Genomic DNA, 27,640 nt, shown 5'->3' with positions numbered 1-27,640 from the left:
ATGTCGCGCCCGCTGAGCGACCAGGAGCGGCGCAAACAGATCAGCGTGCGGGGCCTGGCGGGCGCCGAGAACGTGGCCGAGCTCAAGAAGAGCTTCAACCGGCACCTGCACTTCACCCTGGTCAAGGACCGCAACGTGGCCACCCCGCGCGACTACTACTTCGCGCTCGCCCACACCGTGCGCGACACCTCGTGGGGCGCTGGCTGCGCACGCAGCAGTACTACTACGAGAAGGACCCCAAGGTGCGCGCGGGGACCGCGGGGACGGGGGGGACAGCGGGGACGGGGGGGACACGGCGGGGACGGGGGGGACAGAGCGGGGACAGCGGGGACGGAGGGACAGGGGGGACAGCGGGACGGGGGGACAGCGGGGACGGGGGGACAGGGGGGACAGAGAGGACAGGAGGGACGGAGGAACAGCGCGGGGACAGGGGGGATGGAGCCGGGACAGCGCGGGGACAGCAGGACAGCAGGGACAGCGGGACAGGGGGGACGGAGCCGGGACAGGGGGACAGGGGGGACAGAGCGGGGACAGGGGGGACAGCGGGACAGAGGGACGGAGCGGGGACAGGGGAACAGCAGGGACAGGGGCACAGCGAGATGGAGCCGGGACAGCGAGGACAGCGCAGGGACAAGGGGGACAAGGGGGACAGCAGGGACAGCAGGGACGGCGGGACAGGGGGGACGGAGGTGGACAGCGGGGACAGAGCGGGGACAGGGGGACAGCAGGAACGGCGGGACAGCGGGACACAGCAGGACAGGAGGGACAGCGGGACAAGGGGGACAGCGGGGACAGGGGGACAGCGCGGGGGCGGCGGGACGGAGCGAGGACGGAGCAGGACAAGGGGGACAGCGGGGACAGAGCGGGGACAGGGGGACAGCGGACAGCAGGGACGGCGGGGGAAGGAGCTGGGACAGCGGGGACAGCGCGGGGACGGGGGGGAGAGGGGGACAAGGGGGACAACGGGACAGCAGGGACGGCGGGACAGCGGGACAAGGGGGACAGCGGGGACAGGGGGGACAGCGCGGGGGCGGCGGGACGGAGCGGGGACAGAGCAAGGACGGCGGGACAGGGAGGACAGGGGGGACAGGGGGGACGGAGCGGGACAGAGCGGGGACAGCGCGGGGACACGGGAGAGCGGGACAGGGGGGACAGCGGGGACGGAGCGGGGACAGTGGGGGGACAACGGGGGAAGTGAAGGGACAGGAGACAGCGAGGAGAGCGAGACAGCGGGGACAGGGGGACAGGGGGACAGTGCAGGGACAGGGGGGATCGACGGGGACTGGGGACACCGGAGAAACTGGGGGTGCCAGGGGGGTCTGGGGACACCGGGGGTACTGGGGACACGGGGGACATCAGACAGCCCGGGGACACAGGAGGACCAGGGGGGTCTGGGGACACCAGGAGGGGCTGGGGACACTGGAGGGTTCAAGGGTCACCAGGGGGTTGGGGACACCTGGGGGTCAGGGGGGTCCCTGGGCATGGGGGGGGCAGGGGGTTCCGGTGTCCCCAGGGTGTTCAGGTGTCCCCAAGGGCTCCGGTGTCCCCGGGGGGGGGGGTTCAGGTGTCCCCAAGGGCTCCGGTGTCCCCCGGGGGGGTTCAGGTGTCCCCGGGGGGTTCAGGTGTCCCCGGGGGGGGTTCGGGTGTCCCCGGGGTGTTCAGGTGTCCCCGAGGTGTTCAGGTGTCCCCAAGGTCTCCGGTGTCCCCAAGGGGTTCCAGTGTCCCGGGGGGGGGGGTTCCGGTGTCCCAAGGTCTCCGGTGTCCCCGGGGGTTCAGGTGTCCCCGGGGGGGGTTCAGGTGTCCCCAAGGTCTCCGGTGTCCCCGGGGGGGTTCAGCCGCCCGGGGGGGCGGCCGCCGGGCACAGTTAATTTTATCGTGACCTTTCCGCTGACCCGGTGCCATTTGCTCCGCGCGGGGGCCGGGAAACCGGATAGGAGCGGGGGGGGGGGGCACCGGGGGGGTCGGGACGGGACGGGGGCTCCGGGGGGGTCCGGGGGGGTCCGGGGGGTCCGAGGTGGCCGCTGACCCCCCCCCTTTGTCCCCCCCCCCCCCCCAGCGCATCTACTACCTGTCCCTGGAGTTCTACATGGGGCGGACGCTGCAGAACACGATGGTGAATCTGGGGCTGCAGAGCTCCTGCGACGAGGCCATCTACCAGGTGGGGACATTGGGGACAACGGGGACAACGGGGACATGGGGGGACATGGGGGACATGGGGGGACATGGGGGACACGGGGGACATGGGGGACATGGGGCTGCAGAGCTCCTGCGACGAGGCCATCTACCAGGTGGGGACAACGGGGACAACGGGGACAACGGGGACAATGGGGACAACGGGGACATGGGGGGACATGGGGGACATGGGGGGACATGGGGGACACGGGGGACATGGGGGACATGGGGCTGCAGAGCTCCTGCGACGAAGCCATCTACCAGGTGGGGACAACGGGGACAACGGGGACAACGGGGACAATGGGGACATGGGGGGCATGGGGGGACATTGGGGACATTGGGGACACGGGGGACATGGGGGACATGGGGGACCTGGGGCTGCAGAGCTCCTGCGACGAGGCCATCTACCAGGTGGGGACACTGGGGACAACGGGGACATTGGGGACAACGGGGACAATGGGGACAATGGGGTCAACGGGGACATGGGGGACATGGGGGGACATGGGGGACATGGGGGGACATGGGGGGACATGGGGGACACGGGGGACATGGGGGACATGGGGCTGCAGAGCTCCTGCGACGAGGCCATCTACCAGGTGGGGACAACGGGGACACTGGGGACAACGGGGACAACGGGGACAATGGGGACAACGGGGACATGGGGGGACATGGGGGACATGGGGGGACATGGGGGGACATGGGGGGACATGGGGGACACGGGGGACATGGGGGACCTGGGGCTGCAGAGCTCCTGCGACGAGGCCATCTACCAGGTGGGGACACTGGGGACAATGGGGACAATGGGGACAACGGGGACAACGGGGACATGGGGGGACATGGGGGACCTGGGGCTGCAGAGCTCCTGCGACGAGGCCATCTACCCGGTGGGGACACTGGGGACAACGGGGACACTGGGGACATGGGGGACATGGGGCTGCAGAGCTCCTGCAATGAGACCATGTCCCAGGTTGGGGACACAGGGGACACGGGGGACACGGCGGGGGGGGGGGGGGCACTTGCAGGTGGGGGAGACGGGGGGGTTGGGGGGGGCCTGGAAGGAGACAGGGGGACAGGAGGGGACACGGGGGGGTGACATGGGGGGGTGACATGGCGAGGACACCGGGGGGGGTCACACGGGGGTGACACAGGGGGGTGACACAGGAGGGGACACAAGGGGGTGACATGGCGGGGACACCGGGGGGGTGACACGGGGGGGATGACACCGGGGTGACACCGGGGGGACATTGGGGGACACCGGGGGGACATGGGGGTGACACCGGGGGACACTGGGGGACACCGGGGGTGACCCGCGGCTCTCCCCCCAGCTGGGCCTGGACATGGAGGAGCTGCAGGAGATCGAGGAAGACGCCGGGCTGGGGAACGGGGGGCTGGGGCGCCTCGCAGGTGGGGGGGGCCCCGGGGCACCAGGGGGGGGAAGGGGGGGTGCTGGGGGGGGGTCCGGGGGAACCTGGGGGTCTCGGGGGTCCTGGGGGGTCCCGGGAGGATCCTGGGGGTCCCGGGGGGATCTTGGGGGTCCTGGGGGGATCTTGGGGGTCCTGGGGGTCCCAGGGGGATTTGGGGGGGATCTTGGGGGTCCCGGGGTTCCCGAGGGGATCTGGGGAGGTCCTGGGGGATCCCAGAGGTCTCAGGGATCCCGAGGGGAGCCCTGGGGGATCTGGGGGGGTCCTGGGAGGATCCTGGGGATCCCGGAGGATCTGGGGGGTTCCCGGGGGTCTCAGGGGGATCCCGGGGGTCCCGGGGGGTCCCGGGAGGATCTGGGGGGATCCCGGGGGATCTGGGGGGTTCCCGGGGGTCCTGGGAGGATCTGGGGGGTCCCAGGGGGATCCTGGGGGTCCGGGGGGGATCTGGGGCATTCCTGGAGGATCTGGGGGTCCCGGGGGGTCCCAGAGGATCTTGGGGGTCTCGGGGGATCCTGGAGGATCTGGGGGGTCTCGGGGGGTTCCCGGGGTTCCCGGGGGTTCCCGGGGGTCTCGGGGGTTCCTGGGGGTTCCTGGGGGTCCCGGGGGGTCCTGGGGGTGCCGGGGGGTCTCGGGGGGTCTCGGGGGTCCCCCGGCGCTCACAGCCCCCCCCCATCCCAGCCTGCTTCCTGGACTCCATGGCCACGCTGGGCCTGGCCGCCTACGGCTACGGGATCCGCTACGAGTTCGGCATCTTCAACCAGAAGATCGCGGGGGGGTGGCAGGTGCGGGGGGGCCGGGGGGGCCGGGAGGGGGGTTGGGGGGGTCCTGACAGGTTGGGGGGTCCCGAGGGTCCCTCTGGGGTCCTGGAAGGTCCCGGGGGTCCCCGGAGGCTCCATGGAGGTTCCAGGGACATCCAGGGAGTCCTGGGGGGTCACGGGGGGCCCTGGGGGGTCTATGGGGGTCTTAGGGGGTCTCAGAGGTTCCTGAGGGGCTATAGGGGCCCATAGCGGTCAATTGGGGGTCTATAGGGGTCCCTGGGGGTCCCAGTGGGTTTCTGGGAGTCCCAGGAGGCTCCATGGAGGTTCCAGGGACATTCGGGGGGTTCTGGGGGTCCCTGGGGATCCCAGGGGTGTCTATGAGGGTCCTGGCGGGTCTCAGAGGCTCCCAGGGATCTATAAGGTGTCTATAGGGTTCCATAGGGGTCCCAGAGGCTTCCATGTGCTCCTGGGGGTCCCCGGAGGCTCCATGGAGGTTCCAGGGACATTCACGGAGTCCAGGGGGGTCCCGGGGGTGTCTATGAGGGTTCTGGGGGTCTCAGGGGTTCCCAGGAGTCTATAGGGGGAGTCTATGGGGGTCTGTAGGGTTCCATGGGGATTCCAGGAGGTTCCAGGGACATTTAGGGGGTCCCAGGGGTCCCCGGGGGCTCCATGGAGGTTCCAGGGACATTTAGGGGGCTCCAGGGGGGTCCTGGGGATTCCGGGGGCTCCATGGAGGTTCCAGGGACATTTGGGGGGGTCCCTGGGGGTCCTGGGGGTCCCGGGGGCTCCATGGAGGTTCCAGGGACATTTAGGGGGGTCCCTGAGGGTCCCGGGGATCCCGGGGGCTCCATGGAGGTTCCAGGGACATTTAGGGGGGTCCAGGGGGGTCCCGGGGGCTCCATGGAGGTTCCAGGGACATTTAGGGGGTCCTGGGGGTCCTGGGGGTCCCGGGGGCTCCATGGAGGTTCCAGGGACATTCGGGGGGGTCCCTGGGGGTCCCGGGGGCTCCATGGAGGTTCCAGGGACATTCAGGGGGTCCAGGGGGGTCCCGGGGGTCCCCAGAGGCTCCATGGAGGTTCCAGGGACATTCGGGGGGGTCCCTGGGGGTCCCGGGGGTCCATGGAGGTTCCAGGGACATTCAGGGGGTCCAGGGGGATCCCGGGGGTCCCCAGAGGCTCCATGGAGGTTCCAGGGACATTTAGGGGGTCCCGGGAGTCCCCAGAGGCTCCATGGAGGTTCCAGGGACATTTAGGGGGTCCCTGGGGGTCCTGGGGGTCCCGGGGGCTCCATGGAGGTTCCAGGGACATTCAGGGGGTCCAGGGGGGTCCCGGGGGTCCCGGGGGCTCCATGGAGGTTCCAGGGACATTCGGGGGGTCCCGGGGGCTCCATGGAGGTTCCAGGGACATTTAGGGGGGTCCCTGGGGGTCCTGGGGGCTCCATGGAGGTTCCAGGGACATTCAGGGGGTCCAGGGGGGTCCCGGGGGTCCCCAGAGGCTCCATGGAGGTTCCAGGGACATTCGGGGGTCCCGGGGGCTCCATTCCCACCCCGGCACCCCCAGGTGGAGGAGGCCGACGACTGGCTCCGCTACGGGAACCCCTGGGAAAAGGCCCGGCCCGAGTACATGATCCCGGTGCAGTTCTACGGGCGCGTGGAGCACGGCCCCGGCGGCGCCAAGTGGGTGGACGCGCAGGTGGGACACGGGGACACGCGGGGGGACGGGGGGGGGGACGCGGGGGGGGGACGCGGCCGCGGGGGGGGGGCACGGAACGAGGGGGGGACGAGTGTGCGAGGAGGGAGTGTGCAATGCGGTGCAAGCCTTGTGTGCTTGCATGCTGTGCAAGGAGAAAGTGAGTGTGCAAGGAGAAAAATGAGTGTGCAAGGAGGGAGTGTGTGTGCAATGCGGTGCAAGCCTTGTGTGCTTGCACGCTGTGCAAGGAGAAAGTGAGTGTGCAAGGAGAAAAATGAGTGTGCAAGGAGGGAGTGTGTGTGCAATGCGGTGCAAGCCTTGTGTGCTTGCACGCTGTGCAAGGAGAAAGTGAGTGTGCAAGGAGAAAAATGAGTGTGCAAGGAGGGAGTGTGTGTGCAATGCGGTGCAAGCCTTGTGTGCTTGCACGCTGTGCAAGGAGAAAGTGAGTGTGCAAGGAGAAAAATGAGTGTGCAAGGAGGGAGTGTGTGTGCAATGCGGTGCAAGCCTTGTGTGCTTGCACGCTGTGCAAGGAGAAAATGAGTGTGCAAGGGAATTGAGTGTGCAATGCGGTGCAAGCCTTGTGTGCTTGCACATTGTGCAAGGAGGGAGTGAGTGTGCAAGGAGGGAATTGAGTGTGCAAGGAGGGCACTGAGTGTGCAATGCGGTGCAAGCCTTGTGTGCTTGCACGCTGTGCAAGGAATGAGTGAGTGTGTAAGGAGGGAACTGTGTGTGCAATGCGGTGCAAGCCTTGTGTGCTTGCACGCTGTGCAAGGAGGGAGTGTGCAAGGAGAAAAATGAGTGTGCAAGGAGGGAGTGAGTGTGCAATGCGGTGTAATCCTTGTGCACTTGCATGCTGTGCAAGGAGGGAGTGAGTGTGCAATGCGGTGCAAGCCTTGTGTGCTTGCACATTGTGCAAGGAGGGAGTGAGTGTGCAAGGGAATTTTGTGTGCAATGCGGTGCAAGCCTTGTGTGCTTGCTCGCTGTGCGAGGAATGAGTGTGCAAGGAATGAGGGAGTGTGCAATGCAGTGCAATCCTTGTGTGCTTGCATGCTGTGCAAGGAATGAGTGTGCGAGGGAATTGTGTGTGCAATGCGGTGCAAGCCTTGTGTGCTTGCATGCTGCATAAGGAGGGAGTGTGCAAGGAGGGAGTGAGTGTGCAAGGAGGGCACTGAGTGTGCAATGCAGTGCAATCCTTGTGTGCTTGCACGCTGTGCAAGGAATGAGTGTGCAAGGAGGACACTGAGTGTGCAAGGAGGTGCAAGCCTTGTGTGCTTGCACATTGTGCAAGGAGAAAATGAGTGTGCAAGGGAATTGAGTGTGCAATGCGATGCAAGCCTTGTGTGCTTGCACGCTGTGCGAGCAATGAGTGTGCAAGGAGGGAGTGTGCAATGCGGTGCAAGCCTTGTGTGCTTGCACGCTGTGCAAGGAATGAGTGTGCAAGGAGGGAGTGAGTGTGCAAGGAGGGAGTGTGCAATGCGGTGCAATCCTTGTGTGCTTGCACATTGCACGAGGAGGGAGTGAGTGTGCAAGGAACGAGCGAGTGTGCAAGGAGGGAGGGAGTGTGCAAGGAATGAGTGTGCAAGGAGGGCACTGTGTGTGCAATGCGGTGCAATCCTTGTGTGCTTGCACGCTGCACGAGGAGGGTGTGCAAGGAACGGGTGAGTGTGCAAGGAGGGCACTGAGTGTGCGTTGCTGGTGTTGCACACGCGCGTGCACGGCCCCGCTGCCCCCCAGGTGGTGCTGGCGCTGCCCTACGACACCCCCGTGCCCGGGTACCGCAACAACACCGTGAACACCATGCGGCTGTGGTCGGCGCGGGCGCCCAACGACTTCAACCTCAAGGACTGTGAGTGCCCCCAGCACCCCAAAACAGCCCCCAACAGCCCCCAAAACACCCCCCAAACACCCTGAGATACACCCCAGGCACCCCAAAATACCCCGAGATACACCCCAAAATACCCCCAAACACCCCAAGATACACCCCAAAACAGCCCCAAACACCCCGAGATACACCCCAAAACCGCCCCAAACAGCCCCAAAAACACCCCCTAGGCACCCCCAGACACCCTGAGATACACCCCAGGTGCCCCAAAATACCCCCAAACACTCTGAGATACACCCCAAAATACCCCCAAACACCCCGAGATACACCCCAAAACCGCCCCAAACAGCCCCAAAAACACCCCCTAGGCACCCCCAGACACCCTGAGATACACCCCAGCCACCCCAAAATACCCCGACATACACCGCAAAACAGCCCCAAACACCCCGAGATACACCCCAAAACAGCCCCAAACACCCTGAGATACACCCCAGGCACCCCAAAATACCCCCAAACACTTGAGATACACCCCAAAACAACCCCAAACACCCCAAGATACACCCCAGGTGCCCCAAAATACCCCCAAACACTCTGAGATACACCTCAAAATACCCCCCAGCACCCCAAAATACCCCCTAGGCACCCCCAAACACTCTGAGATACACCCCAGGTGCCCCAAAATACCCCCAAACACTTGAGATAGATACACCCCAAAATGGCCCTGAGGCACCACGAAATAGCCCCCAAACACCCCAAACACGCCCAAAGTACCCCAAAACACCCCCTAAGCACCCCCAAATGCCCTGAGATGCACCCCAAAATACCCCCCAAACAAGCCAAATATGCCATAGGTACCCCAAAATAGCCCCTAGGCACCCCAAGATAACCCCCAAACACCCCGAAATACACCCTAACCACCCCAAAATGTTCCCCCAAACACCCTGAAATACCCCCAAGCACTCCAAAATACCCCCAAATAACCTGTAAACACCCCAAAATACCCCCAAATACCCTGAAATACCCCTTAAGGACACCAAAATACTCCCAAACAACCCAAATACCCCCTAGGCACCCCAAAATGCCCCTCAGGGCCCTTTCTGCACCCTCAACCCCCCTCGTGCACCCACGGGTGCCCCTTAGGACCCCCCCTTGCACCCCAAAACCCCCTTTTTTCACCCCAAAACGCATCTTGGACCCCCTGACCCCCCGCTCTGCCCCCAGTTAACGTGGGCGGCTACATCCAGGCCGTGCTGGACCGGAACCTGGCGGAGAACATCTCGCGGGTCCTGTACCCCAACGACAACGTGAGCGGGGCCGCGGGGACGCGCGGGCGCCCGGACGCCGGGGCCCCTCGGGATGGGAGGGGGTGCATGGGGCGCCCGGACGCCGGGGCCCCTGCGGGGTGACAGGGGGTAGATGGGGACACCCGGACGCCGGGGCCCGGGGCGGTGCATGGGGAGGGGGTACAGGGGCTCCCGGACGCCAGGGCCCCATGTGGCTGGGAGAGGGGGGGTGCATGGGGCGCCCGGACGCCGGGGCCCCTCGTGACCCCGTCCCGGACGCCGGGGCCCGCCCGTCGTGGTGGCGCTCCCGGACGCCGGGGCCCCGTGCGGTGCATGGGGGCGATGCAGAGGCCCCTGGACGCCGGGGCCCGGGGCTGTGCATGGGGTGGGACCCAGGGACTCCCGGACGCCGGGGCCCCTCGTGACCCCCCCCCCGGACGCCGGGGCCCCTCGTTGTGGCGCTCTGGGGACCTGGGAGGTGCAGGGACTCCCGGACGCCGGGGCCCCTCGTGACCCCCCCTCCCGGACGCCGGGGCCCCTCGTGACCCCCTCCCGGACGCCGGGGCCCCTCGTGACCCCCCCCGGACGCCGGGGCCCCTCGTGACCCCCTCCCGGACGCCGGGGCCCCGCGCGGTGCATGGGAGTTGGACGCGGGCGCTCCCGGACGCCGAGGCCCCTCGTTACCCCCCCTCCCGGACGCCGGGGCCCCTCGTGACCCCCCCCGGACGCCGGGGCCCCTCGTGACCCCCCCCCTCCCGGACGCCGGGGCCCCTCGTGACCCCCCCCGGACGCCGGGGCCCCTCGTGACCCCCCCCCTCCCGGACGCCGGGGCCCCTCGTGGCCCCCCCCGGACGCCGGGGCCCCTCGTGACCCCCCCCCCCCGTCCCCCCCAGTTCTTCGAGGGGAAGGAGCTGCGGCTCAAGCAGGAGTACTTCGTGGTGGCCGCCACCCTCCACGACATCATCCGCCGCTTCAAGGCGTCCAAGTTCGGCAGCCGCGACCCCGTGCGGACCCACTTCGACGCCTTCCCCGACAAGGTACCGCCGTGTCACCGTGTCACCGTGTCACCATGTCCCCTTGTCACCGCGTCCCCGTGTCCCCTGTCACCCCGTCACCGCGTCCCCCTGTCACCCCATCACTGTATCCCCTTGTCACCGTGACCCCGTGCGGACCCACTTCGACGCCTTCCCCGACAAGGTACCGCCCTGTCACTGTGTCACCGTGTCACCATGTCCCCTTGTCACCGCGTCCCCGTGTCCCCTGTCACCGCGTCCCCCTGTCACTGTGACCCCGTGCGGACCCACTTCGACGCCTTCCCCGACAAGGTACCGCCGCGTCACCATGTCCCCTTGTCACCATGTCCCCTTGTCACCGTGTCCCCGTGTCCCCTGTCACCCCGTCACCGCGTCCCCCTGTCACCCCATCACTGTATCCCCTTGTCACCGCGACCCCGTGCGGACCCACTTCGACGTCTTCCCCGACAAGGTACTGCCGTGTCACCATGTCCCCTTGTCACCATGTCACCTTGTCACCACGTCCCCGTGACCCCCTGTCACCCCATCACTGTATCCCCTTGTCACCATGACCCCGTGCGCACCCACTTCGACGCCTTCCCCGACAAGGTACCGCCGTGTTCCCCTGTCCCCATGTCACCATGTCACCATGTCCCCTTGTCACCCTGTCACCATGTCACCGTCACCACGTCCCTGTGCCCCCCCGTCACCCTGTCCCCCATCACCACGTCCCCCTGTCACTGTGACCCCGTGCGGACCCACTTCGACGCCTTCCCCGACAAGGTACCGCCGCGTCACCGTGTCCCCTTGTCACCCCATCCCCTTGTCACCGCGTCCCCCTGTCCCCCCGTCACTGTGTCCCCGTGCAGACCCACTGCGACACCTTCCCGGACAAGGTACCACCGCATCCCCTGTCACCACGTCCCCATCACCGCGTCCCCTTGTCACCATGTCCCCCGTCACCGCATCCGCCTGTCACTGCGTCCCCCTGTCCCCATGTCCTCCATGTCCCCACATGCTCCCTTGTCCTCATGCTGTCCCTGTCCCCACACCGTCCCTGTCCCCACGCCGTCCCCGTCCTCACACTGTCCCTGTCCCTGTCCCTGTCCCCATGTGCTCCATGTCCCCACACCGTCCCTGTCCCCACGCCGTCCCCGTCCTCACGCCGTCCCTGTCCCCCAGGTCGCCATCCAGCTCAATGACACCCACCCGTCCCTGGCCATCCCTGAGCTCATGCGGATCCTGGTGGACGAGGAGAGACTGCCCTGGGAGAAGGTGACACCGGGACCCGGGGGGGCACCGGGACCCTGGGGACACCAGGACGGGGGACATCGGGACCGGGGGGACACCGGGACTGGGGACACCGGGACCCTGGGGACACCGGGACCTGGGGACACCGGGACCTGGGGACACCGGAGTGGGGGGGGCCCTGAGAGGGGGCACTGTGGAGGGACCACAGGATGGAGGTCCCCAGGGATGGGACATTGTGGGGACGGAGGTCCCCAAGGGTGGAGGTCCCTGAGGATGGGGGTCCCCAGGGATGGAGGTCCCCAAGGATGGAAGTCCCCAAGGAAGGGACATTGTTGGGATGGAGGTCCCCGAGGATGGAGGTCCCCGAGGATGGAGGTCCCCAGGGATGGAGGTCCCCAGGGATGGAGGTTCCCCAAGGACGCAGGTCCCCAAGGAGGGGACAGGGTGGGGATGGGATCCCCAAGGATGGATGTCCCCAACAATGGAGGTCCCCAAGGATGCAGGTCCCCAAGGATGGAACATTGTTGGGATGGAGGTCCCCGAGGATGGAGGTCCCCAAGGTTGGAGGTCCCCAAGGATGGAAGTCCCCAAGGAAGGGACATTGTTGGGATGGAGGTCCCCGGGGATGGAGGTCCCCAAGGTTGGAGGTCCCCAAGGATGGAAGTCCCCAAGGAAGGGACATTGTTGGGATGGAGGTCCCCGGGGATGGAGGTCCCCAAGGATGGAGGTCCCCAAGGATGGAAGTCCCCAAGGAAGGGACATTGTTGGGATGGAGGTCCCCGGGGATGGAGGTCCCCGAGGATGGAGGTCTCCAAGGATGGATGTCCCCAACAATGGAGGTCCCCAAGGATGCAGGTCCCCAAGGATGGGACATTGTGGGGATGGAGGTCCCCAAGGATGGAGAGCCCCGAGGATGGAGGTCCCTGAGGATGGAGGTTCCCAGGGATGGAGGTCCCCAAGGACACAGGTCCCCAAGGATGGGACATTGTGGGGATGGAGGTCCCCGAGGATGGAGGTCCCCGAGGATGGAGGTCCCCAAGGGTGGAGGTCCCCAAGGATGGAAGTCCCCAAGGAAGGGACATTGTTGGGATGGAGGTCCCCGAGGATGCAGGTCCCCAAGGATGGGACATTGTGGGGCTGCAGGTCTCCAAGGATGGAGGTCCCCAGGGATGGAGGTCCCCAAGGATGGAGGTCCCCAAGGATGGAGGTCCCCAGGGATGGGGGTCCCCAAGGATGGAGGTCCCCAAGGAAGGGACATTGTGGGGATGGAGCTCCCCCCGGCCGGGTCTCCCCATGGCTGCGGGTGACACGGTGACACGGTGACACGGTGACATGGGTGACACGGTGACACTGTCCCCAGGCCTGGGAGCTGACCGTGCGCACCTGTGCCTACACCAACCACACGGTGCTGTGGGTGTCACGGTGACACGGGTGACACAGTGACACTGTCCCCAGGCCTGGGAGCTGACCGTGCGCACCTGCGCCTACACCAACCACACGGTGCTGCCCGAGGCCCTGGAGCGCTGGCCCGTCCACCTGCTGGAGACGCTGCTGCCCCGACACCTGGAGATCATCTACGAGATCAACCAGCGCTTCCTGGACGTGGGTCCCGCCGGGGACGGGGCCCGTGGGGATGGGGATGGGGCCGGACGCCTGGGCCCCCATGGGGACGGGGTGGAGATGGGGCCGGACGCCTGGGCCCCGTGGGGATGGGGATGGGGCCGGACGCCGGGGTCCCCATAGAGATGGGGCCGGATGCCTGGGCCCCCATGGGGATGGGGATGGGGCCGGACGCCTGGACCCCCATGGGGATGGGGATGGGGCCGGACGCCGGGGTCCCCGTGGGGATGGGGCCGGACGCCTGGGCCCCCATGGGGATGGGGAGGAGATGGGGCCGGACGCCTGGGCCCCCATGGGTAGAGGGCAGAGGGGGGCCCAGATGCCAGGACCCCCCGGGTGGTTGTGGGGCGTCGTGGGGCAGAGCAGGGGTGGTTGTGGGGCAGAGCAGGGGTGGTTGTGGGTGCCATGGGGCAGGGCGCTCACCCGGACACCTGGGCCCCTCGGTGGGCGCCATGGGGCAGAGCGCTCACCCGGATGCCTGGGCCCCGGGTGGTTGTGGGCGCCGTGGGGCAGGGCGCTCACCCGGACGCCTGGGCCCCTCGGTGGGCGCCGTGGGGCAGGGCGCTCACCCGGATGCCTGGGCCCCGGGTGGTTGTGGGTGCCATGGGGCAGGGCGCTCACCCGGACGCCTGGGCCCCGGGTGGTTGTGGGCGCCGTGGGGCAGGGCGCTCACCCGGACGCCTGGGCCCCCAGCGCGTCTACGCCACGTTCCCCGGGGACCACGACCGGCTGCGGCGGATGTCGCTGGTGGAGGAGGGCAGCGTGAAGCGCATCAACATGGCCCATCTGTGCATCGTGGGCTCGCACGCCGTCAACGGCGTCGCCCGCATCCACTCCGAAATCCTCAAGAAGACGGTGTAGGTGCCACCGCCACCGCCGGGGCCACCGCGCGGCCCTTGGGACCCTCCGTCCCCCTTCGTCCCCCCATCCGTCCCCCTTGGTCCCTCCGTCCCCCTTGGTCCCTCCATCCATCCCTCTCAGTCCCCACTCCAGTTGTTGTCCCCATTCCTGATGATGTCCCCATCTCCATTACTGTCTCTGTCCCCATCCCGTTGCTGTCCCCGTCCCCATTGCTGTCCCCATCCCGTTGATGTCCCCATCCCATCCCGTCCCCGTCCCTGTTGATGTCCCCATCCCCATTGGTGTCCCCATCCCATCCCGTCCCCATCCCCGTCCCTGTCCCCGTCCCCACCACTGTCTGTCCCCGTCCCTGTTGATGTCCCTGTCCCCATCCCATCCCTGTCCCTGTCCCCATCGCTGTCCCCGTCCCCATTGCTGTCCCCATCCTGTCAATGTCCCCATCCCGTCCCTGTCCCCATCACTGTCCCCGTCCCTGTCCCATCCTCTCCCCGTCGCTGTCCCTGTTTCCATCACTGTCCCCATCCCATCCCTATCCCTGTCCCCATCCTCATTGCTGTCCTGTCCCCATCCCATCCCCGTCCTGTCCCTGTCCCCATTGCTGTCCTGTCCCTGTCCCCATCCCTGTCAATGTCCCCGTCCCCACCGCTGTTCCCGTCCCTGTCCCCGTCCTGTCCCCATCCGGTCCCCATCCCTGTCCCCGTCCCCACCACTGTCCCGTCCCTGTCCCTGTCGATGTCCCCGTCCTGTCCCCATCCCTGTCCCCATCCCTGTCCCCGTCCCCGTCCCCACGGCTGTCCCCGTCCCTGTCCCCGTCCCCATTGATGTCCCCATCCCTGTCCTGTCCCCATCCCCATCCCTGTCTTCGTCCCCATGGCTGTCCCCATCCCTGTCCCCGTCCCCATTGATGTCCCCACGGCTGTCCCCGTCCCCATTGATGTCCCCATCCCTGTCCTGTCCCCATCCCTGTCCCCATCCCCATCGATGTCCCCACAGCTGTCCCCGTCCCTGTCCCCGTCCCCATTGATGTCCCCATCCCTGTCCTGTCCCCGTCCCTGTCCCCGTCCCTGTCCCCGTCCCCACGGCTGTCCCCGTCCCATCCCATCCCATCCCTGTCCCCGTCCCTGTCCCCGTCCCCATTGATGTCCCTGTCCCCGTCCCCACGGCCGTCCCCGTCCCCGGCAGCTTCAAGGATTTCTACGAGCTGGAGCCGCAGAAGTTCCAGAACAAGACGAACGGGATCACCCCGCGGCGCTGGCTGGTGCTCTGCAACCCGGGGCTGGCCGAGGTCATCGCCGAGGTACCGCGGGGGGCTATGGGGGCTATGGGGTGCTATGGGGCTATGGGGAGCTATGGGGGCTATGGGGCTATGGGGCTATGGGGTGCCATTGGATGCTATGGGGCTATGGGGGCTATGGGGGGTATGGGGATCTATGGGGATCTATGGGGAGCTATGGGTGCTATGGGGCTATGGGGGCTATGGGGCTATGGGGCTATGGGGTGCCATTGGATGCTATGGGGCTATGGCTGGTGCTCTGCAACCCGGGGCTGGCCGAGGTCATCGCCGACGTACCGCGGGGGGGCTATGGGGAGGAATGGGGAGCTGTGGGGATCTATGGGGCTATGGGGAGCTATGGGGCTATGGGGCTATGGGGCTATGGGGGCTATGGGGGCTATGGGGGCTATGGGGCTATGGGGGGTATGGGGCTATGGGGGGTATGGGGCTATGAGGTGCCATTGGGTGCTATGGGGTTCAATGGGAGCTATAGGTTTCAATGGGTGCTATAAGGTTCAATGGGAGCTATAGGGTTCAATGGGTGCTATAGGTTTCAATGGGTGCTATAGGTTTCAATGGGTGCTATAGGGTTCAATGGGTGCTATAAGGTTCAATGGGTGCTATAGGGTTCAATGGGTGCTATAGGGTTCAATGGGTGCTATAAGGTTCAATGGGTGCTATAGGGTTCAATGGGTGCTATAGGGTTCAATGGGTGCTATAAGGTTCAATGGGTGCTATAGGGTTCAATGGGTGCTATAGGGTTCAATGGGTGCTATAAGGTTCAATGGGTGCTATAGGGCGCTATCAGGTGCAATGCAGTGCGATGGTGTCCCTGCGGTGTCCACGTGTCCCCATGATGTCTCCATGTCCCCATGTCCCATGATGTCCCTGCGGTGTCCCCACAGTGTCCCCGTGTCCAATGGTGTCCCCACATCCTGCGGTGTCCCCCATGGTGTCCCCACGGTGTCCCTGTGCCCTGCGTGTCCCCATGTCCCCCCACGGTGTCCCCACAGTGTCCCTGTGTCTGATGGTGTCCCTGCATCCCGTGGTGTCCTCATGTCCCCCCCATGTCCCCACACTGTCCCGGTGTCCCCATGCTGTCCCCATGTCCCCCCATGTCCCCATGGTGTCCCCACGGTGTCCCCATGTCCCCACACTGTCCCCACACTGTCCCCACATTGTCCCCATGTCCCCAGCGCATCGGTGAGGATTTCATCGCCGACCTGGACCAGCTGCGGCAGCTCCCCACGGTGTCCCCATGTCCCCACACTGTCCCCCCATGTCCCCACACTGTCCCCACGCTGTACCCACGCTGTCCCCATGTCCCCATGCTGTCCCCACACTGTCCCCATGTCCCCGTGTCCCCATGCTGTCCCCATGTCCCCACATTGTCCCCATGTCCCCTCACTGTCCCCATGTCCCCAGCGCATCAGCGAGGATTTCATCGCCGACCTGGACCAGCTGCGGCAGCTCCCCACGGTGTCCCCATGTCCCCATGTCCCCACGGTGTCCCCATGTCCCCATGTCCCCATGTCCCCACACTGTCCCCATGTCCCCACACTGTCCCCACACTGTCCCCTCATGTCCCCAGCGCATCGGGGAGGATTTCATCGCCGACCTGGACCAGCTGCGGCAGCTCCTGACGCTCGTGGACGACGACGGCTTCATCAGGGACGTGGCCAAGGTCAAACAGGTCAGAGGGGACAGGGACAGGGACAGGGGGACAGGGGGACGGGGACGGGGGGACAGGGGGACAGGGGGACAGGGGGACAGGGACAGGGACAGGGACATAGGGACAGGGACATGGGGACAGGGATGGGGGGACATGGGGGATCATGGGGGTCCCAGATGCAGGTTCTGAGTCCCAGGGGGCAGTTCCAGGCTCTGAGGGGCAGTTCCAGGCTCTGAGGGGCAGTTCCAGGGCCCACGGGGGCAGTTTCAGGTCCCAGAGGGCCAGTTTTGGGGTCTGGGGGCAGTTTTGGTCCCCAGGGGGCAGTTCCAGGTCCCCAGGGGGCAGTTCCAGGTCCCAGGGGGGCAGTTTCGGTCCCCAGGGGGCAGTTCCGGGTTCCAAGGGGCAGTTCCGGGTTCCAAGGGGCAGTTCCAGCCCCCAGGGGGCAGTTTCGGTCCCCAGGGGGCAGTTTTGGTGTCCAGGGGGCAGTTCCAGGCTCCAGGGGGCAGTTCCAGGTCCCAGAGGGGCAGTTTTGGGATCCGGGGGCAGTTCCAGCCCCCAGGGGGCAGTTCCTGGTTCCCAGGGGGCAGTTCCAGCCCCCAGGGGGCAGTTCCAGGTCCCAGAGGGGCAGTTTTGGGGTCTGGGGGCAGTTCCGGGTTCCAAGGGGCAGTTCTGGGTTCCAAGGGGCAGTTCCAGGACCCCAGGGGGCAGGTTCTGGATCCAGGGGGCAGTTCCAAGGTTCCAAGGGGCAGTTTTGGTCCCCAGGGGGCAGTTCCAGGACCCCAGGGGGCAGTTCCTGGTCCCCAGGGGGCAGTTTTGGGATCCGGGGGCAGTTCCAGTTCCCAGGGGGCAGTTTCGGTCCCCGGGGGGGCAGTTCCAGCCCCCAGGGGGCAGTTCCTGGTTCCCAGGGGGCAGTTTTGGGATCCGGGGGCAGTTCCAGCCCCCAGGGGGCAGTTCCAGGTCCCAGAGGGGCAGTTTTGGTCCCCAGGGGGCAGTTCCAGCCCCCAGGGGGCAGTTCCGGGTTCCCAGGGGGCAGTTCTGGGTTCCCAGGGGGCAGTTCCAGCCCCCAGGGGGCAGTTTCGGTCCCCAGGGGGCAGTTCCGGGTTCCCAGGGGGCAGTTCCAGGTCCCCAGGGGGCAGTTCCAGGACCCCAGGGGGCAGTTTCGGTCCCCAGGGGGCAGTTCCAGGTTCCAAGGGGGCAGTTCTGGGTCCCCAGGGGGCAGTTCCCACCCCCAGGGGGCAGTTCCCGCCCCCCGATGCCCCCCTGACCCCCCGTTCCCCCCAGGAGAACAAGGCGAAGCTGGCGGCGCTGCTGGAGCGGGAGCACAAGGTCAAGGTCAACCCCGCGTCGCTGTTCGACGTCCAGGTCAAGCGGATCCACGAGTACAAGCGGCAGCTGCTCAACTGCCTCCACGTGGTGACGCTCTACAACCGTGCGTGGGCCCCGGCGTCCGGGAGACCCGACACACCCCAAAGGGCCCCGGCGTCCGGGGACTGACCCCAACCCACCCCAAAGGGCCCCGGCGTCCGGGAGACCCGACCTGTCCCCAGAGGGCCCCGGCGTCCGGGAGACCCAACCCGCCCCAAAGGGCCCCGGCGTCCGGGAGACCCAACACACCCCAAAGGGCCCCGGCGTCCGGGAGACCCGACCTGTCCCCAAAGGGCCCCGGCGTCCGGGAGACCCAACACACCCCAAAGGGCCCCGGCGTCCGGGACTGACCCCAACCCGCCCCAAAGGGCTCCGGCGTCCGGGAGACCCGACACACCCCAAAGGGCCCAGGCGTCCGGGGACCTGACCCATCCCCAAAGGGCCCCGGCGTCCGGGAGACCCGACCTGTCCCCAAAGGGCCCCGGCGTCCGGGAGACCCAACACACCCCCAGAGGGCCCCGGCGTCCGGGAGACCCGACCTGTCCCCAAAGGGCCCCGGCGTCCGGGAGACCCAACACACCCCCAGAGGGCCCCGGTGTCCGGGGACCCGACCTGTCCCCAAAGGGCCCCGGCATCCGGGACCTGACCCCAAACTGCCCCCGAAGGGCCCTGGCGTCCGGGACTGACCCTATCCCACCCGCAAAGGGCCCCGGCGTCCGGGGGACCCCAACCAGCCCCTAAAGGGCTCCAGTGTCCGGGACCCGACCCGTCCCCAAAGGGCCCCGGCGTCCGGGGGAGGTCCCCACACCCCAACGCCCCCCCCAGGCTCCCGGGTGTCCCCAGCCCCCGTTGGGAGCCGCTGTGTCCCCCCCCCACCCCCCCGCGCAGAGGGGGCCCAGGCGTCCGGGCCCCCCTGAGCCGCCCTCTCCCCCCAGGGATCAAGAAGGAGCCCAACAAGCCCTTCGTGCCCCGAACCGTCATGATCGGGGGCAAGGTGGGGCCCGGGGGCGCTATGGGGCGGCGTGGGGGGTCCTATGGGCCGGGGGGGTCCTATGGGGGGCAAGGAGGGGGGTCCTATGGGGCAGGGGGGGGGGTCCTATGGGCCGGGGGGGTCCTATGGGGCAGGGGGGGGTCCTATGGGGCGGGGGGATCCTATGGGGGGCAAGGAGGGGACTTGGGGAGGACCTATAGGGACTGTGAGAGTCGTTGGGGGCCCTAGGGGCACTTGGGGGGCCCTATAGGCCTTGGGGAGGTCATGGGGGTCCCTATAGGCACTGGGGGGGCTCATCAGGTCCCTATAGGTCTTGGAGGGATCTTGGGGACCCCTATAGACACTGGGAGGCTCATGGGGTCCCTATAGGTCTTGGGGGGGTCATGGGGGTCCCTATAGGCAGTGGGGACTCATGGGGTCCCTATAGACACTGGGTGGCTCATGAGGTCCCTATAGGTTCTGGGACCTCATGGGGTCCCTATAGGCACTGGGGGGTCTCATGGGGTCCCTATAGGTCTTGGGGGGCTCATGGGGGTCCCTATAGGTCTTGGGGGGGCTCGTGAGGTCCCTATAGGTCTTGGGGGGGTCCCTATAGGCACCGGGGGGCTCATGGGGTCCCAAGGGGTCCCAGCAGGTCCCAAGGGGGGTCCCAGGGCCACAGGAAGCTCCTGGGGGGACATTGGGTGCCCCAAGGGGACCTGGGGGGCCGGGGGGGTCCCAGGGCTTTGGGGACCCCTTGGGGGGGGTCCAGGTGGCCCCTGACCCCCCCCCGTGTCCCCAGGCGGCCCCCGGGTACCACATGGCCAAGATGATCATCAAGTTGATCACGTCCATCGGGGACGTGGTGAACCACGACCCGGTGGTGGGCGACCGCCTCAAGGTGTTGTTCCTGGAGAACTACCGCGTGTCGCTGGCCGAGAAGGGTAGGACCCCAAAACCACCCAAAATACCCCCAAAACGACCAAAAACACCCCAAAATACCCCCAGAACACCCCAAAATACCCCCAGAACCACCCAAAACACCCCCAGAACCGCCTCAAGGTGTTGTTCCTGGAGAACTACCGCGTGTCGCTGGCCGAGAAGGGTAGGACCCCAAAACCACCCAAAATACCCCCAAAACGACCAAAAACACCCCAAAATACCCCCAGAACACCCCAAAATACCCCCAGAACCACCCAAAACACCCCCAGAACCGCCTCAAGGTGTTGTTCCTGGAGAACTACCGCGTGTCGCTGGCCGAGAAGGGTAGGACCCCAAAACCACCCAAAATACCCCCAAAACGACCAAAAACACCCCAAAATACCCCCAGAACACCCCAAAATACCCCCAGAACAACCCAAAACACCCCCAGAACCGCCTCAAGGTGTTGTTCCTGGAGAACTACCGCGTGTCGCTGGCCGAGAAGGGTAGGAGCCCAAAACCACCCAAAATTCACCCAAAACGACCCAAAACACCCCCAAAACCCCCCAAAACACCCCAAAATACCCCCAGAACAACCCAAAATACCCCCAGAACAACCCAAAACACCCCCAGAACCACCCAGAACCACCCAAAATACCCCCAAAACGACCCAAAACACCCCCAAAACCCCCCAGAACCACCCAAAACACCCCAAAATACCCCCAGAACCACCCAAAACACCCCCAGAACCGCCTCAAGGTGTTGTTCCTGGAGAACTACCGCGTGTCGCTGGCCGAGAAGGGTAGGAGCCCAAAACCACCCCGAAATACCCCCAAAACGACCCAAAACACCCCCAAACCCCCCCAAAACACCCCAAAATACCCCCAGAACCACCCAAAATACCCCCAGAACAACCCAAAACACCCCCAGAACCGCCTCAAGGTGTTGTTCCTGGAGAACTACCGCGTGTCGCTGGCCGAGAAGGGTAGGACCCCAAAACCACCCCAAAATTCACCCAAAACGACCAAAAACACCCCCCCAAAACCCCCAGAACCACCCAAAACACCCCAAAATACCCCCAGAACCACCCAAAACACCCCCAGAACCGCCTCAAGGTGTTGTTCCTGGAGAACTACCGCCTGTCGCTGGCCGAGAAGGGTAGGACCTCAAAACGGGCAGAACCACCCCAAAAACCACCCTGAGCACCCCAAAACACCCCAAAACCACCCAAAACTCCCCCAAAACACTCCCCAAACCCCCCAGAACCACCCGAAAACCACCAGAATCAGCCCCAAATCACCCCCAAAAGGAACCAGAACTCTTCAAATCTACCCCATATCATGGTGTCCGCGTGGTGTCCCCACGGTGTCGCCATGATGTCCCCATGGAGTCTCTGTGTCCCTATGGTGTCTCCATGCTGTCCCCATGGTGTCCCCACGCTGTCTCCATGCTGTCCCCATGGTTTCCCCGTGGTGTCCCCATGGTGTCCCCATGGTGTCTCCATGATGTCCCCGTGGTGTCCCCATGGCCCCACAGTGTCCGCATGGTGTCCCCATGGTGTCCCCATGGTGTCTGCATGATGTCCCCATGGTGTCCCCATGCTGTCCCCATGGTGTCCTCATGTCCCATGATGTCCCTATGGTGTCTCCATGCTGTCCCCATGGTTTCCCCGTGGTGTCCCCATGTCCCCATGGTGTCCCCATGGTGTCTCCATGATGTCCCCGTGGTGTCCCATGGCCCCACAGTGTCCGCATGGTGTCCCTATGGTGTCCCCATGGTGTCTGCATGATGTCCCCATGGTGTCCCCATGCTGTCCCCATGGTGTCCTCATGTCCCCATGATGTCCCTATGGTGTCTCCATGCTGTCCCCATGGTTTCCCCGTGGTGTCCCCATGTCCCCATGGTGTCCCCATGGTGTCTCCATGATGTCCCCGTGGTGTCTCCATGTCCCCACAGTGTCCGCATGGTGTCCCTATGGTGTCCCCATGGTGTCTGCATGATGTCCCCACGGTGTCCCCATGCTGTCCCCATGGTGTCCTCATGTCCCCATGATGTCCCTATGGTGTCTCCATACTGTCCCCATGGTTTCCCCATGATGTCCCCACGTCCCCACACTGTCTCCATGCTGTCCCCATGGTTTCCCCGTGGTGTCCCCATGGTGTCCCCATGGTGTCTCCATGATGTCCCCATGGTGTCCCATGGCCCCACAGTGTCCGCATGGTGTCCCTATGGTGTCCCCATGGTGTCTGCATGATGTCCCCACGGTGTCCCCATGCTGTCCCCATGGTGTCCTCATGTCCCCATGATGTCCCTATGGTGTCTCCATGCTGTCCCATGGTTTCCCCAGTGGTGTCCCCATGTCCCCATGGTGTCCCCATGGTGTCTCCATGATGTCCCCGTGGTGTCCCCATGGCCCCACAGTGTCCGCATGGTGTCCCTATGGTGTCCCATGGTGTCTGCATGATGTCCCCATGGTGTCCCCATGCCTGTCCCCATGGTGTCCTCATGTCCCCATGATGTCCCTATGGTGTCTCCATGCTGTCCCCATGGTTTCCCCGTGGTGTCCCCATGTCCCCATGGTGTCCCCATGGTGTCTCCATGATGTCCCCGTGGTGTCCCCATGGCCCCACAGTGTCCGCATGGTGTCCCTATGGTGTCCCCATGGTGTCTGCATGATGTCCCCATGGTGTCCCCATGCTGTCCCCATGGTGTCCTCATGTCCCCATGATGTCCCTATGGTGTCTCCATGCTGTCCCCATGGTTTCCCCATGATGTCCCATGTCCCCATGGTGTCCCCATGGTGTCTCCATGATGTCCCCGTGGTGTCCCCATGTCCCCACAGTGTCCGCATGGTGTCCCCATGGTGTCTGCATGATGTCCCCACGGTGTCCCCATGCTGTCCCCATGGTGTCCTCATGTCCCCATGATGTCCCTATGGTGTCTCCATGCTGTCCCCATGATTTCCCCGTGGTGTCCCATGTCCCCATGGTGTCCCCATGGTGTCTCCATGATGTCCCCGTGGTGTCCCCATGGCCCCACAGTGTCCGCATGGTGTCCCTATGGTGTCCCCATGGTGTCTGCATGATGTCCCCACGGTGTCCCCATGCTGTCCCCATGGTGTCCTCATGTCCCCATGATGTCCCTATGGTGTCTCCATGCTGTCCCCATGATTTCCCCGTGTGTCCCCATGTCCCCATGGTGTCTCCATGATGTCCCCACGCTGTCTCCATGCTGTCCCCATGATTTCCTGTGGTGTCCCCATGTCCCCATGCTGTCTCCATGCTGTCCCCACGTCCCCACGGTGTCCCCATGGTTTCCCCATGATGTCCCCACGTCCCCACGCTGTCTCCATGCTGTCCCCACGCTGTCCTCACAGTGTCCCCACGGTGTCTCCATGGTATCCCCATTATGTCCCCATGTTCCCATGGTGTCTCCATGCTGTCCCCACGTTGTCCCCACGGTGTCCCCATGCTGTCCCCATGGTGTCTCCATGATGTCCCCATGGTTTCACCATGATGTCCCCACGTCCCCACACTGTCCCACGCTGTCTCCATGGTGTCCCCACGGTCTCCCATGCTGTCTCCATGGTTTCCCCACGGTGTCCCCCATGTCCCCATGATGTCCCCATGTCTCCATGCTGTCCCCACGGTGTCCCACGATGTCCCCATGGTGTCCCCACGCTGTCCCCACAGTGTCCCCACGTGTCTCCATGGTATCCCCATTATGTCCCATGTTCCCATGGTGTCTCCATGCTGTCCCACGTTGTCCCCACGGTCTCCCCATGCTGTCTCCATGGTTTCCCCACGGTGTCCCCATGTCCCCACACTGTCCCCATGCTGTCCCCACGCTGTCCCCACGCTGTCCCCACGGTGTCCCCATGCTGTCCCCACGGTGTCCCCGCGCTGTCCCACGCTGTCCCCACGCTGTCCCCACGTTGTCCCCACGTTGTCCCCACGGTGTCCCCATGCTGTCCCCATGGTGTCTCCATGATGTCCCCATGGTTTCACCATGATGTCCCCACGTCCCCACACTGTCCCCACGCTGTCTCCATGCTGTCCCACGGTCTCCCCATGCTGTCTCCATGGTTTCCCCACGGTGTCCCCATGTCCCCACGCTGTCCCCATGCTGTCCCCATGCTGTCCCCACGTTGTCCCCACACTGTCCCCACAGTGTCCCCACGGTGTCTCCATGGTGTCCCCATGATGTCCCCATGTTCCCATGGTGTCTCCATGCTGTCCCCACGCTGTCCCCACGCTGTCCCCATGCTGTCCCCACACTGTCCCCACGTTGTCCCCACGCTGTCCCCACGTTGTCCCCACGTTGTCCCCACGCTGTCCCCATGCTGTCCCCACGTTGTCCCCACGGTGTCCCCATGTCCCCACGCTGTCCCCACGCTGTCCCCACGGTGTCCCCCACGTTGTCCCACGCTGTCCCGCGCTGTCCCCACGCTGTCCCCACGGTGTCCCCACGCTGTCCCCACGGTGTCCCCACGGCGTCCCCGCGCTGTCCGCAGTGATCCCGGCGGCCGACCTCTCGGAGCAGATCTCCACGGCGGGCACCGAGGCCTCGGGCACCGGCAACATGAAGTTCATGCTCAACGGGGCGCTCACCATCGGCACCATGGACGGCGCCAACGTGGAGATGGCCGAGGAGGCGGGCGAGGAGAACCTCTTCATCTCGGGATGCGCGTGGAGGACGTCGAGGCGCTCGACCACAAGGGGTGGGTGCCCCCCACGCCCTTGGGTGCCCCGGGACCCCCCCGCGGCTCCTTCGCTCCCCAGAATGCTCCATGGCTCCCTGTTGATGCCCCATGGTCCCCATTGATGCCCCATGGTCCCCATTGAGGTCCCATGGTCCCCATTAGTGTCCCAAAGTCTCCATTGATGCCCCATGGCCCCCCTTGGCTCCCCATGGTCCCCATTGACTTCCATGGTCCCTATTGAGGTTTCATGGTCCTCATTGAGGTCCCATGGTCCCCACTGAGGTCCCGTGGTCCCTATAGAGGTTTCGTGGTCCTCATTGAGGTCCCATGGTCCCCGTTGAGGTCCCATGGTCCCCATTAGTGTCCCAAAGTCCCCATTGATGCCCCATGGTCCCTCTTGGCTCCCCATGGTCTCCATTGACTCCCCATTGCTCCCATGGTCCCTATAGACTCTCCATGGTCCCCATTGATGCCCCATGGTCCCCATTGACTTCCCATGGTCCCTACTGAGGTTTCATGGTCCTGACTGAGATCCCATGGTCCCCGTTGAGGTCCATGGTCCCCATTAGTGTCCCAAAGTCCCATTGATGCCCCATGGTCCCTCTTGGCTCCCCATGGTCTCCATTGACTCCCCATTGCTCCCCATGACTCCCCATGGTCCCTATAGACTTCCCATGGTCCCCATTGATGCCCATGGTCCCCATTGACTTCCCATGGTCCCTATTGAGGTTTCATGGTCCTCATTGAGGTCCCATGGTCCCCATTAGGTCCGTGGTCCCCATTAGTGTCCCAAAGTCCCCACTGATGCCCCATGGTCCCTCTTGGCTCCCCATGGTCTCCATTGACTCCCCATTGCTCCCCATGACTCTCCATGGTCCCCATGACTCCCCATGGTCCCTATAGACTCTCCATGGTCCCCATTGATGCCCCATGGTCCCCATTGACTTCCCATGGTCCCTATTGAGGTTTCATGGTCCTCATTGAGGTCCCAAAGTCCCCATTGATGCCCCATGGTCCCTCTTGGCTCCTCATGGTCTCCATTGACTCCCCATTGCTCCCATGACTCTCCATGGTCCCTATAGACTCTCCATGGTCCCCATTGATGTCCCATGGTCCCCATTAGTGTCCCAAAGTCCCCATTGATGCCCCATGGTCCCCCTTGGCTCCCCATGGTCTCCATTGACTCCCCATTGCTCCCCATGGCCCCTATAGACTCTCCATGGTCCCCATTGATGCCCCACGATTGCTATTGACTCCCCATGATCTCCATTGACACCTCATTGGTCCTCATTGACATCCCATCACCCCATTGACTTCTCATTGGTTCTTATTGATTCCCCATTGGTCTCCATTGATGTCTCATTGGCCCTCAGTGTGCCCCATTGGTCCCCATTGACTCCCCATTGGTCTCCACTGACTCCCCATTGGCCCTCATTGATGTCCCATGACACCCGTTGAGTCTCCATTGACTCCCATGATCCCCATTGAGTCCCCATTGGTCCTCATTGACTCCCCATGATCCCCGTTGAGTCCCCATTGACATTCCATGGTCCCCATTGACATCCCATGATCCCCATTGACTCCCATGGTCTCCATTTGATCCCCGTTGACTCCTCATGATCCCCATTGACTCCCCATGGTCTCCATTTGACCCTCGTTGACTCCCCATGGTCTCCATTTGACCCCCGTTGACTCCCCATTGGTTCCGTTGACTCCCCATGGACTCCCCATGGTCCCTGTTGCCTCCCCACGGTCCCCGTTTGACCCCGGTGCCTCCCCATGATCCCCATTGACTCTCCATGATCCCCGTTGACTCTCCATGATCCCCGTTGGCTCCCTATGATCCCCATTGACATCCCATGATCCCCATTGACTCCCCATGGTCTCCATTTGACTCCCATTGACTCCCCATGATCCCTGTTGACTCCCCATGACCCCTGTTGCCTCCCCATGGTCCCCGTTGCCTCCCCACGGTCTCCGTTTGACCCCGGTGCCTCCCCGCGCCCTCCGCGTCCCCAGGTACTGCGCCCGCGACTACTACGAGCGTCTCCCGGAGCTGCGGCAGGTCATCGACCAGCTCAACAGCGGCTTCTTCAGCCCCCGCCAGCCCGACCTGTTCCGCGACATCGTCAACATGCTCATGAACCACGACAGGTCCGGACGCCAGGGCCCCTCTGGGTGTTGGGGTCTTGGTGCCCGGACGCTTGGGCCCCTTTGGGTATTGGGTACCCAAGTCTTGGTACCCAGACGCCTGGGCCCCTTTGGGTATTGGGGTCTGGGTCTTGGTGCCCGGACGCCTGGGCCCCTTTGGGTATTGGGGTCTTGGTGCCCGGACGCCTGGGCCCCTCTGATGTTGGGATCTTGGTGCCCGGACACCTGGGCCCCTTTGGGTGTTGGGGTCTGGGTCTTGGTGCCCGGACGCCTGGGCCCCTCTGATGTTGGATCTTGGTGCCCGGACGCCTGGGCCCCTTTGGGTGTTGGGGTCTGGGTGCCCGGACGCCTGGGCCCCCTGACCCCCGGCGCCCCCCAGGTTTAAGGTCTTTGCCGACTACGAGGCCTACGTGCAGTGCCAGGAGAAGGTCAGCGCCCTCTTCAAGGTGGGTCCGGGGGGCAGAGGGGACCTGGGTGGGGGGGACGGTGCAAAGGGGCGACCCCCCCCCCGCCCCGGTGACCGTCCCCCCCCGTCCCCACGCAGGACACGCGGGAATGGACCAGGAAGGTGATCCGGAACATCGCGGCCTCGGGGAAGTTCTCGAGCGACCGGACCATCGCGCAGTACGCGCGGGAGATCTGGGGCGCCGAGCCCACGCGGCACCGCATCCCGGCGCCCGACGAGCCCCGCGACTAG

At 65.2% G+C, this 27,640-nt stretch overlaps 2 protein-coding genes across 2 annotated transcripts; both read left to right on the top strand.

The window, feature by feature from the left end:
* Nucleotides 1-27,640, top strand: LOC148590559 (glycogen phosphorylase, muscle form-like). The gene is given in 22 exon segments (XM_088538873.1): nucleotides 1-181; nucleotides 184-242; nucleotides 2,057-2,158; nucleotides 3,498-3,576; nucleotides 4,272-4,375; nucleotides 5,911-6,042; nucleotides 7,774-7,885; nucleotides 9,083-9,165; nucleotides 10,038-10,181; nucleotides 11,340-11,432; nucleotides 12,864-13,010; nucleotides 13,722-13,885; nucleotides 15,072-15,186; nucleotides 16,754-16,855; nucleotides 18,116-18,263; nucleotides 19,135-19,193; nucleotides 19,972-20,113; nucleotides 24,604-24,765; nucleotides 24,768-24,810; nucleotides 26,812-26,946; nucleotides 27,323-27,389; nucleotides 27,488-27,640. Coding segments are annotated over 22 exon segments (2,526 nt in total).
* Nucleotides 22,344-23,984, top strand: KRTAP3-3 (keratin associated protein 3-3; the record flags this gene model as incomplete). Its single annotated transcript, XM_088538872.1, has 2 exons — nucleotides 22,344-22,408; nucleotides 23,783-23,984. Coding segments are annotated over exons 1-2 (267 nt in total), but the record flags the coding sequence as incomplete, so codon positions are not given.

Source organism: Tinamus guttatus, unplaced genomic scaffold (assembly GCF_059628265.1).
Source record: "Tinamus guttatus ecotype Peru unplaced genomic scaffold, ASM5962826v1 Tinamus_guttatus_pri_ptg001261l, whole genome shotgun sequence".
Classification (NCBI taxonomy): Eukaryota; Metazoa; Chordata; class Aves; order Tinamiformes; family Tinamidae; genus Tinamus; species Tinamus guttatus.
This window is presented reverse-complemented; position numbering and strand designations above follow the sequence as displayed.